The sequence below is a fragment of the Melampsora larici-populina genome (genome assembly GCF_000204055.1).
Source record: "Melampsora larici-populina 98AG31 unplaced genomic scaffold MELLAscaffold_35, whole genome shotgun sequence".
Taxonomy (NCBI): Eukaryota; Fungi; Basidiomycota; class Pucciniomycetes; order Pucciniales; family Melampsoraceae; genus Melampsora; species Melampsora laricis-populina.
Genome location: NW_006768799.1, coordinates 51307 through 64461, shown reverse-complemented (window position 1 = coordinate 64461; position 13155 = coordinate 51307). Strand labels below are relative to the sequence as shown.

The 13155-nt window shown below is 41.1% G+C and overlaps 1 protein-coding gene across 1 annotated transcript; it reads left to right on the top strand.

Annotated features, from left to right (window-relative positions):
• Positions 1 to 10175: 10175 nt before the first annotated feature.
• MELLADRAFT_109178 (uncharacterized protein) lies at positions 10176 to 12341 on the top strand (the record flags this gene model as incomplete). Its single annotated transcript, XM_007413286.1, has 4 exons — positions 10176 to 10484; positions 10555 to 10710; positions 10780 to 10819; positions 12169 to 12341. 4 exons carry the CDS (start codon positions 10176 to 10178, stop codon positions 12339 to 12341), a joined length of 678 nt encoding a protein of 225 aa, XP_007413348.1.
• Between the last annotated feature and the right edge of the window lie 814 nt (positions 12342 to 13155).

The following is a 13155-nucleotide window of genomic DNA, read 5'->3' as shown; positions in this document are numbered from 1 at the left end:
AGGATTAAAATCGGAAGTCACTGTACATATGATACGAGATGAATTCAAAACGGTTGAAGACATGGCGAAGATGGCTATCAGACTGGACAGCAAGCTACATAAACGTAACCCTGCTACAGCCGCACCGTCGTCAACCTCTCAGCTGTCAACGCCTCTCTCGATGCCCGATCCCGATGCCATGGACTGTTCGGCGTACCGTCTGAACATAACTGAAGACGAATATCGTAGAAGAGGGTCTAGTGGTGCTTGCTATTCATGTGGTAAAACAGGTCACTTTATAGGAGACTGTCCGAAAAGGAGAAGAGGTAGAGGTGGATATTCAGGTGGCTATTACAATCGTGGAAATTCAAGAGGAAGAGGCAATTATTCAGGCAATGGCAATTCAAGAATTGATGAATTAGAATCTCAACTTAAGGCAAAGATTGATGCGTTAGAAACTCAATTGAACAAAGGAAAAGAGGTGGAAGGCAGAGCTGATAGTTCAAAAAATGGCGATGCTCGAGATTGAAGGTTGTGCAACCCTCGAGCATAGAAAATTTGGGATTGGAAGGAAACATCATTGATAGTTTAGAAATGCATGATACAAGAATTATTGATATGATACACCTTTATGATCCCAAATCTGCCACAACCAAAATTGCCCGTGCCCTAGTTGACAGTGGAGCCACACACGAAGCTATGAGTCGAAAGTATGTAGCCCAAACCAACTTTTTAACCTCTGAACTCCCACAAAAGAGAAGTGTTACAGGCTTCAGCGGTCACGAATCTGTAATAACTCATGTTGGAGATTATTGTGTGAACATCAAGGATGAAGAGACGACTTTTATCATCACCGACCTACGTGACAAGTACGACGTCATTCTAGGAATGCCTTGGATTCGACGTAATCACAAACTAATCAACTGGGAAGAAGCCAAGTTGAAGAATGAAGAAATGACTGAAATTGCGACTGTGAGAACAGTTTCGTCCTGACCGACAACACCCTCGAAGGACCACGTATTGAGGCCTAAGGGGAACGCTAGGTTTAGTGACGAGGGGGTAGAGTCTAGAGATAGCTCACAAATGCCCCCGCAATGTGAGTTCGATGTCCCTAATGTTATCAAAGAAGAAGTAAAGATTAGCGATCAGGATCCTCCTTTGAATTTTAAGACAGACAACCCAGACGAAAAGCACTCGCTCGATAATCCGACAAAAACCTCGACGGACCACGTAATGAGGCCTGAGAGGAAAGCTAGAAACATCGAGAAGGGGGTAGAGTTTGAAAATAACTCGCAAATACCCCCGCAGAGTGAGTTTGCTACCGATCCTAAATCATCTCGTCTTGAAAATATTGGCAAGCAATTTTCCCCTTGTGCAAGATATGGAAAAATAGGAACCCGACGAACCTTAGGTACCAAATTCACCGCTCAGCCGACTAGATCAATGATTGATGCCGCAACGGCCTCTTGGAATGTTTCGACACGACTAGCTGTAGAGGCTTCGAAGGACAAAATAGAAAAGACAGCCGCTGAATTAGTTCCTCAATGCTACCATGAGTACTTGGGAATGTTTGAGAAAGCAAACTCTAACGTTCTTCCGCCTCATTGTCAGTACGATTTTCGAGTGGACTTAGTCCCAGGAGCAACCCCCCAATCAGGCCGAATCATACCATTATCACCAAGAGAAACTGAAGTCTTGAATGAGATGTTAGAGAAAGGATTAGCTAATGGAACCTTGAGACGGACAACCTCTCCATGGGCGGCGCCGGTCCTATTCACTGGTAAAAAGGACGGAAACCTCAGACCTTGTTTTGACTATCGAAAACTGAATGCACTTACGGTGTAGAACTTATAACCCAACAAGGGTTATACAGAGCTGGAAGAGGATAATCCACTAATAAAATGACTAGTAGAAGTTGTCTAAGGACTGCTCTTCTAAAACAACACAATCAGAAAGAGCTCTGTTGTATTGAGTACTGATAAGGCACCAGAGAAATATATCTTCACACGTAATTTAACTTCAAAAACACACTTTGTATTACTATCAACACTGCTATAGTGTTATTCCCAATTGATAACTAAAAGAAATAAGCAATATCTGATTTGATATTATTCCCAATAAGTCTTTATGACTATAAGACTAAAGTAAATTTCTCTTTATAATTGTAATAAAGGGCGTATTTAAGTGACCAGGTACTATTAAAATAAGTTTATAATGATAAACAAAATAATAATGGCGTAAATGATAAAGAAAAAAGGGGAACAACAGTCCCAAAACCCTCTCAAAGTATATATAACAATGTACTAGAACTTTTACAATGGTCAACAGCCTCAAAACCAATCAAATCCGCCAAAAAATTCCCTAAAAACCCTATGATGACGCAATGTAATGATTTTGTTACTAATAAATGATGTAATTTTCACAGCTAAAAGTGATCAATGACGCAATAATATGATGTACAGCACTTCTTATGATGAATACAGGTGATTTTTTCCTTGTAAACTAGCTGAAAACCAATTTTTGAGATTACGAATTTTTTCAGATGTGCTCCAATTTTTGATTACTAAAGTGCATCTTGTAGCCCACGTGTTACTGATCATTTCTGACACCTACATGACCTACTTCTGATGAGTGATGAGTAAGATATTGAGTTGTGAAGTTAAAGTTTTTAGTGTTACATGTGACTTGTGACTGTAAATTCGAGATTCACACCAATTCTTTATTTGCCTTATAACTTTTTACACACACCTCCATTACTAATGATTTAAAGTTTGTACATTATGTAATCCACTCTGCTGCGTTGAATGAGCCATCTACCAACCTATTCTGACGTCATTTGACATATGTAATTAGCTGAAAACCTCCATTTTCCACGAATTTCACCCATTTTCTTCACTTTTCACAGCTACTACTCTCTTTTTCTTTCTTTTGTAATATGACATCATCATCTATAACCTTAAAAATCCCGAAAAATCCTCTTGGCAACCTTAAATTCCATCACTACCACTATTACACAACCAAACTACACGTGTACCTCTTGTTTACCAACTTCGAAAAAGTGCCTTTTCCCTAATAACTTCTGTTTCTACTTATCAACCTTGAAGATTAAAATTGTCATAGTATAATATAATGGTGTTCTTTCATATTCTAACCTCATAATACCCATAACTTTATTTCTACTAACCTAAAAACCATTTTCCAACCTTTGTACCTATAATTTCGAATTTTTCTTATGTTTTTCTTTCTTTCTTTTTGTAATAAATTTGTAAGTAAACTATAATGATCTTAATATATAATGTGAAATAAAAAATGATGTAATGTTGACCTAATGACCAATACATAAGCCTACAAGAGCTTCAATTGATCAAAACCCTCCATTTCGAATTTTCTTTCCTGCTGAATCCTGCTAATAAACTGGTAAACTGGTAATTGTGAATTTTTTAATTGATCCTATAAATTGATCACCACAACGGTTAAGAATAAATATCCTCTTCCATTAACTATGGAATTGATAGATAGCTTACTCGACGCTGATCAATTCACTAGTTTAGATATGAGAAATGGTTACAATAACCTGAGGGTGAGGGAAGGGGATGAAGCTAAACTGGCGTTTACATGTAAAGCAGGTCAATTTGAACCCTTGACGATGCCGTTCGGACCTACTGGCGCACCAGGCTTCTTTCAGTTTTTTATACAAGACATTTAAAAAGCTCATATAGGTATAGATGTGGCTGCTTACCAAGATGACATCCTGATTTATACGAAAGCGGGTGTAGATCACGAGAAAGTCGTTAAAGAAATCCTCGAAATCCTTAGGAATCAAAATGTCTGGCTCAAGCCTGAGAAGTGCAAATTCTCTCAAAAAGAGGTGGCGTACCTAGGTTTAATTATTTCAAAAAATCAGATCAAGATGGATGAGACTAAAGTAAAGGCAGTAAGAGAATGGCCAGCACCGAAGAACCTTTCTGAAGTACTCACATTTTTAGGATTCTCAAACTTCTACAGGCGCTTTATCAACCACTTTTCGAAGATAGCTAGGCCGCTCCACGAACTATCGCAGGATAATGTTAAATTCGAATGGACCCAGGAACGCAACGACGCCTTTGAAAGCCTGAAGAATTCTTTCACTACGGCTCCGGTCCTAACCATAGCAAACCCGTACAGACCATTTATCCTGGAATGCGATTGCTCGGACTTCGCCTTAGGAGCGGTCCTGTCCCAAGTGTCAGATGAGGACAATGAGCTACATCCTGTTGCATATTTGTCGAGGTCATTGATCAAAGCGGAAAGAAATTATGAAGTTTTCGACAAAGAATTATTAGCAGCCATCTCAGCATTTAAAGAATGGAGACATTACTTAGAGGGAAACCCACATCGACTGAACGTGATCGTATATACAGACCACAAGAACCTCGAATCACTAATGACTACAAAGGAACTGACTCGACGACAGGCCAGGTGGGCCGAGATTCTTGGAAGCTTTGACTTCGAGATCCGGTTCAGGCCTGGAAAGCAATCCACAAAACCCGACGCACTTTCAAGAAGACCCGATCTGAAACCGGAGGCAGGTGACAAACTAACCTTTGGGCGTTTACTGAAACCTGAGAATTTACCTCAAGACGCATTCATTGATAGCCTGGATGCAATGGAAAGTTGGATTGTAGATGAAGAAGAGGTGGAATGTGAAATTGAAACAATTGGATTGTTAGAGGAGATCTGGACGGATGATGAAATAGTAGCAGAAATCAGAAAGGAGTCAGCTAAAGACAAGAAGATTAATGAGATAATGAAACTGTGTCGAGAATTACCAAATTCAAAAGCTATCGCAAATTACTCAATCACGGACGAAGTATTGTATTACAAAGACAAGGTCGTAGTCCCGGACAACAACGACATCAAACTGAAAATCCTTCAATCTCGCCACGACAGCAAGTTAGTTGGACACCCTGGTAGAATGAGAACATTAATGTTAGTGAAGAGGAACTTCCACTGGAACTTGATGAAGATGTACGTCAACAAGTATGTAGACGGTTGTCAGTCGTGTCAACGAGTTAAAGCAAGGACAAACAAGCCGTTTGGGAGTCTCCAACCACTACCGATCCCACAAGGTCCCTGGATAGACATCTGTTACGATATGATAACAGATCTACCCGATTCAGAAGGGTACGACTGCATCCTAACGGTCGTAGACAGATTCAGGAAAATGGCTCACTTTATTCCATGCCGGAAAACAATGACTTCAGAAGAACTAGCTAAGTTAATGCTTCATAACGTGTGGAAGATACATGGAACCCCTAGATCAATAACGTCTGATAGGGGAAATATTTTCATATCAAAGCTGACAAAAGAGATGAATTCGTTACTAGGCATTAGGACACAATCATTGACTGCGTACCATCCGCAAACAGATGGACAATCTGAAATCACGAACAAATCAGTTGAACAATACCTGAGACATTTTGTATCTTACAAACAAGATGATTGGAAAGATCTCCTACCTCTGGCGGAGTTTTCATATAACAACAACTTTCCCGTTTCAATAGGGATGTCTCCTTTTAAGGCTAACTATGGCTTCGATGCTAGCCTAACAGGAACGCCCAGCAAAGATCAATGCCTACCTGCGACCAAAGAAAGGATGAAATTAATAAAGGAAGTGCAAGATGAATTAAAGATGGCTATGGAAGACACTCAAAAATCAATGAAAGAACAATTTGACAGGAAAGTGCAAAGCACGCCGACGTGGAAGAAAGGAGAAGAGGTGTGGCTCAATAGCAAGCATATCAGCACCACTAGGCCAACCGCTAAGTTCTCCCATAGATGGATTGGCCCGTATAAAATTGCTGACAGAATATCAACTAACGCCTACAAATTGATTTTACCAAAGGAAATGAAAGAAGTTCATCCGGTGTTTCACGTCAACTTGCTTAGAAAATTTACCAAAAGCGAAATAAGAGGGCAAGTTGAGACTGAACTACCACCGATAGAAGTAGAAGGTCATGAAGAATTTGAGGTAGAAGAAGTATTGAATAAGAGAATAATCAGAAAGAAGATAGAGTATTTGGTTAGTTGGAAAGGTTATGGAGCAAATCATGATTCGTGGGAACCAGAAGAAAATTTGGAAAATGCAAGAGAAATGGTGAACAAGTTTAATGAAACATATCCTCAAGCTGAAAGAAGATACTTTAGGACAAGGAGAAGATGAGAGAGAGGGTGAGCTTTTTTCCCAATGGGTTTTTAATGCCAACCCGTGGAAAGATACCTAACTCAACAAAAGGGAGTGGAGGTATAGAGGGGGAATGGTGTTATGGTCTCTCTAGTAGCATATGCTTATAGCTGCGTGTTGTACCTTTTAGCTATATCCCAGCGCGCGCTCTCACTGAGCTTTTAGTCTTCACGTTGCAATCTAGTTATACTAGCAACTACACCTCAGCGCTCCATCCTCCATTCCAGGTCCTAACACTCAGTTAGTTCCTACTATCAGCTTTTGTTGTGGATAATGACACATCAGATTATGCAAGGCCTTCTTCCTCTGTTCAAATCAATAAACTCCATACAAATGCACTTTGATCAATCCAATTGCAACCACAGATCAACAGATGCCACTCCACAATGTTTCAATCTCATACAAGTTTGTGCAATTACACATATACCATGGTATCATGAGCTCTGGATACATAATCTTCACAACTTGTCATGGCGCAAATTGGAAGTATGCAGAGCTGGTGGGACTATGGACTCTTCTCAGGTTGATATGTCTTTTTACACATGAATTTTCACATGCAAAGCTCTTGTTATGTGGTTGTTGAATTGTATGGGTGTGTACCCCATCTGACAAACAGTGATTTACATCTGTTTGCCACAGAACTTGGTGGATTGGTTTAGAGATGAGCTGGGTATTGATTTCCATATTGATTGTTGGTCCTTAGACAATCTAAGGCTTGTGAGTATAGTCATGTGGTGGGCACAACACATTTTTTGTGCCTTTGGACGCGCCCCGCGCGGCCTTTCTCTTGTCTCTTTGGTGAGTTTTGATGCGCGCGGCTTTCTCTTGGATTTGGGGGTGAACACGCCCCACATACTCCAGAGTATAAAAAATGACCTTTGACCCATACCACAGCAATAAAATTGACCAAAAGACTAACATCCAGGCACTGAAGGGCTGGATTAAAACCCTTAATCACTGGGTTAAAAGCATTTAAACAAATATTCACTATAACTGAATGTGAAACAGTGTTTGGTTGGTCAATGTTCCACCAAACCCATAATGTCTACAATACCACAGATTGCAAGTCTTGTTAAACTTTGCAATTCCAAGCTGAAATTGATGTTGATGAACAAATATTAGTTGCAAAGATGTTTGTAAATGCAAATCTTGTACAATTGTTTGTTTTATATCAACCGGATGTGATTTTATTGTTTTTCTTTGCGCCTGTTGCACCTTCTCACGCGCCCAGGCAAATAGCGGGTGCACCCGACCCCCCTTGGGCACGACTGGGTGTGTCTTTTTTGAAATATTGTGCCCACCACATGAGAGTATAGTCAACTTATTTTTGGGATTTTGTTTGATATGACTATCTGATGTTTTTAACTTGGCTCTCTTATGCAGAAGTTGTGTCTTGGGTCTTGTGAACACTTGCTACAACCAGATTTATGTGTGACAATGTGGCAATTGTCCTGTTCCTTGATGAGTATTACTTTGGGTTATGGATTGTGTTGACTATCTGAGATACTCTATCTTCAGCTTACAAAACATCTGAAGCCTTGCCAGTATAGTCTTGAATTCTGTGACATTTTCTTATGTGTGCAAATGAGATGTACTTTCTGTACTTTTAATTAAGCCGTTTCCTCCATTTCTTCACCAAGGACAATGAGATTAAAGTGGATGCTGTGGTAAATTTAATCCTCACAAATAAGTACATTTCGATTCAAACTGCCCATAGTGACTTGCATCTTTGAATGATGAAGTGAGGCAAGTGTTATGGACAAACTTTCTGTGTAACAAATAGGTCAATCAATGACCACATTCATTACTGCATTTGAAGGATCAAAATTTCAAGTGTGGCTCAACATATGAAAGTAATGATGTATGGACAAGGGTTTGACAAGCCTTGTGAACTGAGATGTATAATTAAAAGATCAAAACACCAAAAACATCAACCTTGAACATGAAGGAGGTGTTTCTACTGATAATGTCTCAAAAGAATGAGGTTTACGCCTCAAGCAATACCCATTTTTGCATGGTACCTCAGTCCTTTTTATAGGTAATTCTGTTCAGATTGCTCAAATACTTTTGTGCTGAGGTGATTCTGTCTCTCTGTCCTCTCAAGGCATTTGGTTGTATGGCCAATAGTTGGTATATATGGGATTTTTTTCACCTCCGACTTTGTGAGACACATTGTGATGACTTTGGGCCATACATGAAATGGCGGCGCCCGCCGCTAAGTTGCTAGTAGTATTATTAACTACAAAGCTTTAGAAGTACACTTATGTTGGCAGAAATCAGTATCATTTTGGTAAAGATTTAGACAGAAAGTAAAAATTGAACCATTGAGCAACAACAGCTAATCTGTAATCTGCTACGACGAACCCATGAGATCCAGGCAAGTGGATCATCCCTGCAATCATCACGCGTAATGTCACGGGTTATGAGTTTGGGGCAATTAGGGTATCTACTGGAATGATAAATACTTGCATTGCATTGCCTGAAAGTTGATTACAACTTATGGACACCAATATATTCCACAGTTTTTCTAGCTGAGAGAGAATTGGTGAACCACATGTTCCGCCATTCAACCATATCTTCAAGAAAGTATTCATATCGGGTCGCATGCATGTTGTTAGGACCTGAATAGCTTAGAGATGCAAGGGACAGGTGAAAGGGTCCTCTAGATGATAAGATAGATTGCCAAGTGAGGAAAGCAGTCTACGTGTGTGAGCAGTAGACTAAAGACAACCGTAATCAGTACAAGCATACAAGATAAGCCTTATAAATGTGAGGTCATAACACCACTCCCCCTTTTATGACTCAACCCCCTCTTGCAGGCCAGCATCTTTCCACGGGTTGGCATTAAAAAACCCAGTGGGAAAAAGCCTCACCCTCACTACTTTCTCCTTGTCCTTTTATATCTGAACTCAGCTTGTGGATATTTTTTGTTGAAATCATTTACTAAATCTTGAGCGTTTTGAAGTCCTGTTTCTGGTTCCTATGAATCATATTCTGAACTATAACCTTTCCAGTTGATGAGATATTCAATCTTTCTTCCTTTTATTCTTTTGTCAAGTATCTCATTAATTTCAAACTCTTCTTCTTCTTCTATTACTATTGGTGGAGGCGGATTCTTTTGTTGTCCAGGTATCTTGCTTTCTTCAAATTGTCGTAATAGGTTAACATGAAATACAGGGTGTATTCTATCCATAGACTTGGGCAAGTTAAGTTTGTAAGCATTGTTTGATATTTGTGATAAGATGGTAAAAGGTCCTAGCCAGCGATGTGAGAACTTAGCTGGAGGCCTTGTGGTTGACAAGTTTTTGCCATTTAACCATAATTTCTCCCCCGGCTTCCATTTGGGCAACACTGGACCAGCAGCGCAGTGAGAAGCTGAAGCGCTGCTTTTTCACGCAGCACTGTGAGGCAGCGCTGCGGCGCCACAGGCAGTTACGCATCAGGGTTTTCCAAAACCCCGCAGTGTGATCTAAGCAGCGCTTTTCAAAATGTATTTTTGGATGTTTTTTTTTCCGCTGCGCCCCAGGACCTAGGGACACGCTTCAACGCTTGCAGCGCCTGAAGCGTACTATCTCCCCCTTTCACTTCAGATTACTACCAAATGTGTCAAGTATCATTCAAAAACAATCCCTTGACACCATATTCCTCTCAATATTGCCAAAAGAAGCAATCGGTTGTCTCAATTGGTATCAAGATGCTCTCGATCCCGCCACTCTTTCATGGAATCTACCCCTTGCACCAGCCCCTTGCACCATGGACTATTCAACGACTTCACCTTGACTCAACTCTCAAAGATTACTCTACAAAGCCAACTAGTGCTGATAGAAGATCTCAACTACTTTACAATATTATCTTTTCGAATCAGGTCCTTTTTTATCACTTACAGATCTGTCAACTTCACATCATCTATTATCTATTTCTTAATCTTTTGATTTTATATCTTTCACAAATATTGTCTACCTCACGTCTTATCATGCCTCTGCAATCAAGACTTGACTTTGGATCGTCTCAAGGACAACCCGGTACAAGTGGCAGCAATTGCAATTCAACACCGTCATCAAGTCAACCTCACCGTATAAGGCAATCACCTTCACAACACGGAAATCTGATCTCCCCCAGCCCGGATAGCAGACGCCAACTATCAATCAACACAACTCCTGTCCCTTCAAAAAGGGTTGTAGAGGTTTTGGATGGATCTTCAGAGGATGAACGTGTTCAACCTGAAAAGAAGAAGCAGAAAAAAAAACCAGCAAAGAAAAAAAAGAAGCCTACTGAAAAACAAGTAAGTGACAGTCCATCTGGTTACCTTGTTGAATAAGTAACTCTAACGATCTCTGTTTGTATTTTGACAGCCTACCAAAACAGAAACCGGTTCCACTTTTGTTACCAAGGACACACTCCGTGCCAATTCAGACGGCGAAAATGCAAAAGTTAAACCCCGAGCCACTAAAACGGACCACTCAGGCCTGCACGGCTATTATGGGGAACCTGATTGGGATGAGGGAGACGTGAGTACTTTGATCACATCTCCTTTCTTGTTTTTTTCAATATTCTCATTCCTTTTCTCTCGTTTTTAGGACCGTGATCTGCCCCCTCTTTCATATCCATGCTCTTGGTGTGCGCCCGATAAGAACCACCCGACTATTGTTCGAGTCAGCCTCAGCAACTTGACAAACAATCTCAAGTGTCACCGAGATGGGAATCCAGCACCTGGTCGTCAGAAGACTGGATGTCCTGGTCGATACAAAGCTCGTCGATCCGGACTTGAAGTACCTCCATCACTCGCAGAGTTGGCACATCAGGCCAACGTCGCAAAGAAGAACCAACCCGGTACCTTGTCATCCTTTGTCACTGTAGGACAAAAGGCAAAGTTTGATAACTTAACATTCAACCAAATGATGTGTATTTGGATTGTTCGCCAAGCACTTCCATGGTCCCGGATGAACAACACGTGGTTACGAGCTGCAGTTCAATTCTTACGGCCTGACGCTCATTTGTATGGTCGACGGTGGGCAGCTGAGGAGGCGAAGCGATTGAATCTATCAATGAAGACGGTTGTTTTTGATGAACTCAAGGTAGGTCTTTTTCATCCTTCAAATCAAGTCTAAAAGACTGAATCAATTTATCTATGCTACAGAACTTGAGTAGTAAGTTTTCCCTTCAACAAGATGTTTGGACAACTAAGGGTAATCGCCATGGATTCATTGGTGCTGCGGTGACCTTCATCAATGACGATTGGGAATTCAAATCTTGTCACCTTACGTTGAAGCTTGTGGCTCGGCAACACAAAGGTAAGTGGCTAGCAGAGCCCATGGTCAACATTTTGTCAAAGCGAGGTTTGGTGGATAAGATGAGTTTTTCCTCTTTGTCTTATTCTTATTTCTCTCACTCCTTCAATAGGCTTACCGGAATGATTTATCCACCTCCTTTGTCAGACGACTGATTCAGGATCTAATAACAACACAATGGCTAGGGAAATGCACTCCCAATTCCTTGAACTCGACGGCATCTTGAACTACAGTTGGGATCCGCATACAATGCACATCTACTGCTTCTGCCACAAGATGGCTTTAATTGTGGGAGCAGGTCTTGCAGCACTTGGTCTCAAGACACCTCCTCCTAGAAAAACAAAGGTCGCAATGCACGGACACTTCCCTGATGTACGCACAACTGATATCATCAAAGAAGAAGAAGAACCAGAGGCTTCAGACGATGTTGGCCCTGTGCTTGAGGTACCCGATGTACCTCAACCACCCCTATTCGACGACTTCGAAACCGAACCCAATATTCAGGAGCTTGCTGAAAGAGAAGAAGATGATCTTGAGCCTGACATAGCTGCTTTCGAGGAAGACGAGTGGGACGCCGCAGATGCCAAAGATGCCGGTGACCCTCTCTTAGTTCTAGAAAACGAAGTCCAACCAACTCATCGGCGTGAATCAAACAAGCTCGACGCTCTTCTCACTAAGGTTGGTATTTCTCCATCTTGCGACACTTTGATAATGGCTTGCATACTTCACCCGGCATTTCGGCTGCAATTCTTCCACACTTTCTTTGGCCCAACGTCTGCGATATCAATTCGAGCCGAGGCCCTCTTCAATCAACACTTTCAAAAATATCAAGCGTCTGCCTTGGCGAATAAGGATAAATTGCCAAACACTCCGTCTACCACTCAAACGGAATTAAACATCGAAAATTTACCTCAACCATCAATATTTTCTGTCTACAATGATATTCATGAAGAAGAAGCGACGACCAATGCCAATCAACTCAGGGACTATCTGGGTGCTCGTGATCGTATGAAAGCACCTGAGTATGATATGAGAGATCCTAAATCAGCGCTAGCTTGGTGGAAGGTTTGTTAATTACTTGTATCGCTTCGATTTTTCAGTGCTGATTGTTTATGTTTGTTTGCAGCGTCATAGCAATCAATACCCAGTCATTGCTGCAATGGCACATGATTATTTGGGTTGCTCGGGTTCATCAGCTGCACCTGAGAGAATATTCTCGGCTGCCGCTGACGTGTGTGCTGCCAGTCGTGGCAGCCTAGTGGCAATCACAATTGAACGGGCTGTATCAACCCTTATCTGGCTTCGTGAGGGGGTTTCTCTGGGCGCAGAGTTTATGAAATTAATGGAGGTTTGTCGGATGTCCGAGTACAGTGGTTACGTTAAGGCACATTATATGTCACGATCTTCCGGTACTTGATTTGGCTCTTTAGTTTGCTCAAGGCCCGGCCTTTCTTTTTCACTCATTTTCTTCTCAATTATTTTATATTTCTTGTCATTCTTTCATCACCTTTTTTTAAACCTTTGATATATCCTTTTAGTATACTCAATGTTCAATACATTATTTCACCAATACAATTGTTGAAATGTTTTTTTTGGCTTTTTTTCAACGCTGACGGCGCTTCGGCAGCGCAGCGGCTCTTTTTGCCGTCGCGCTGCCATGGCCAC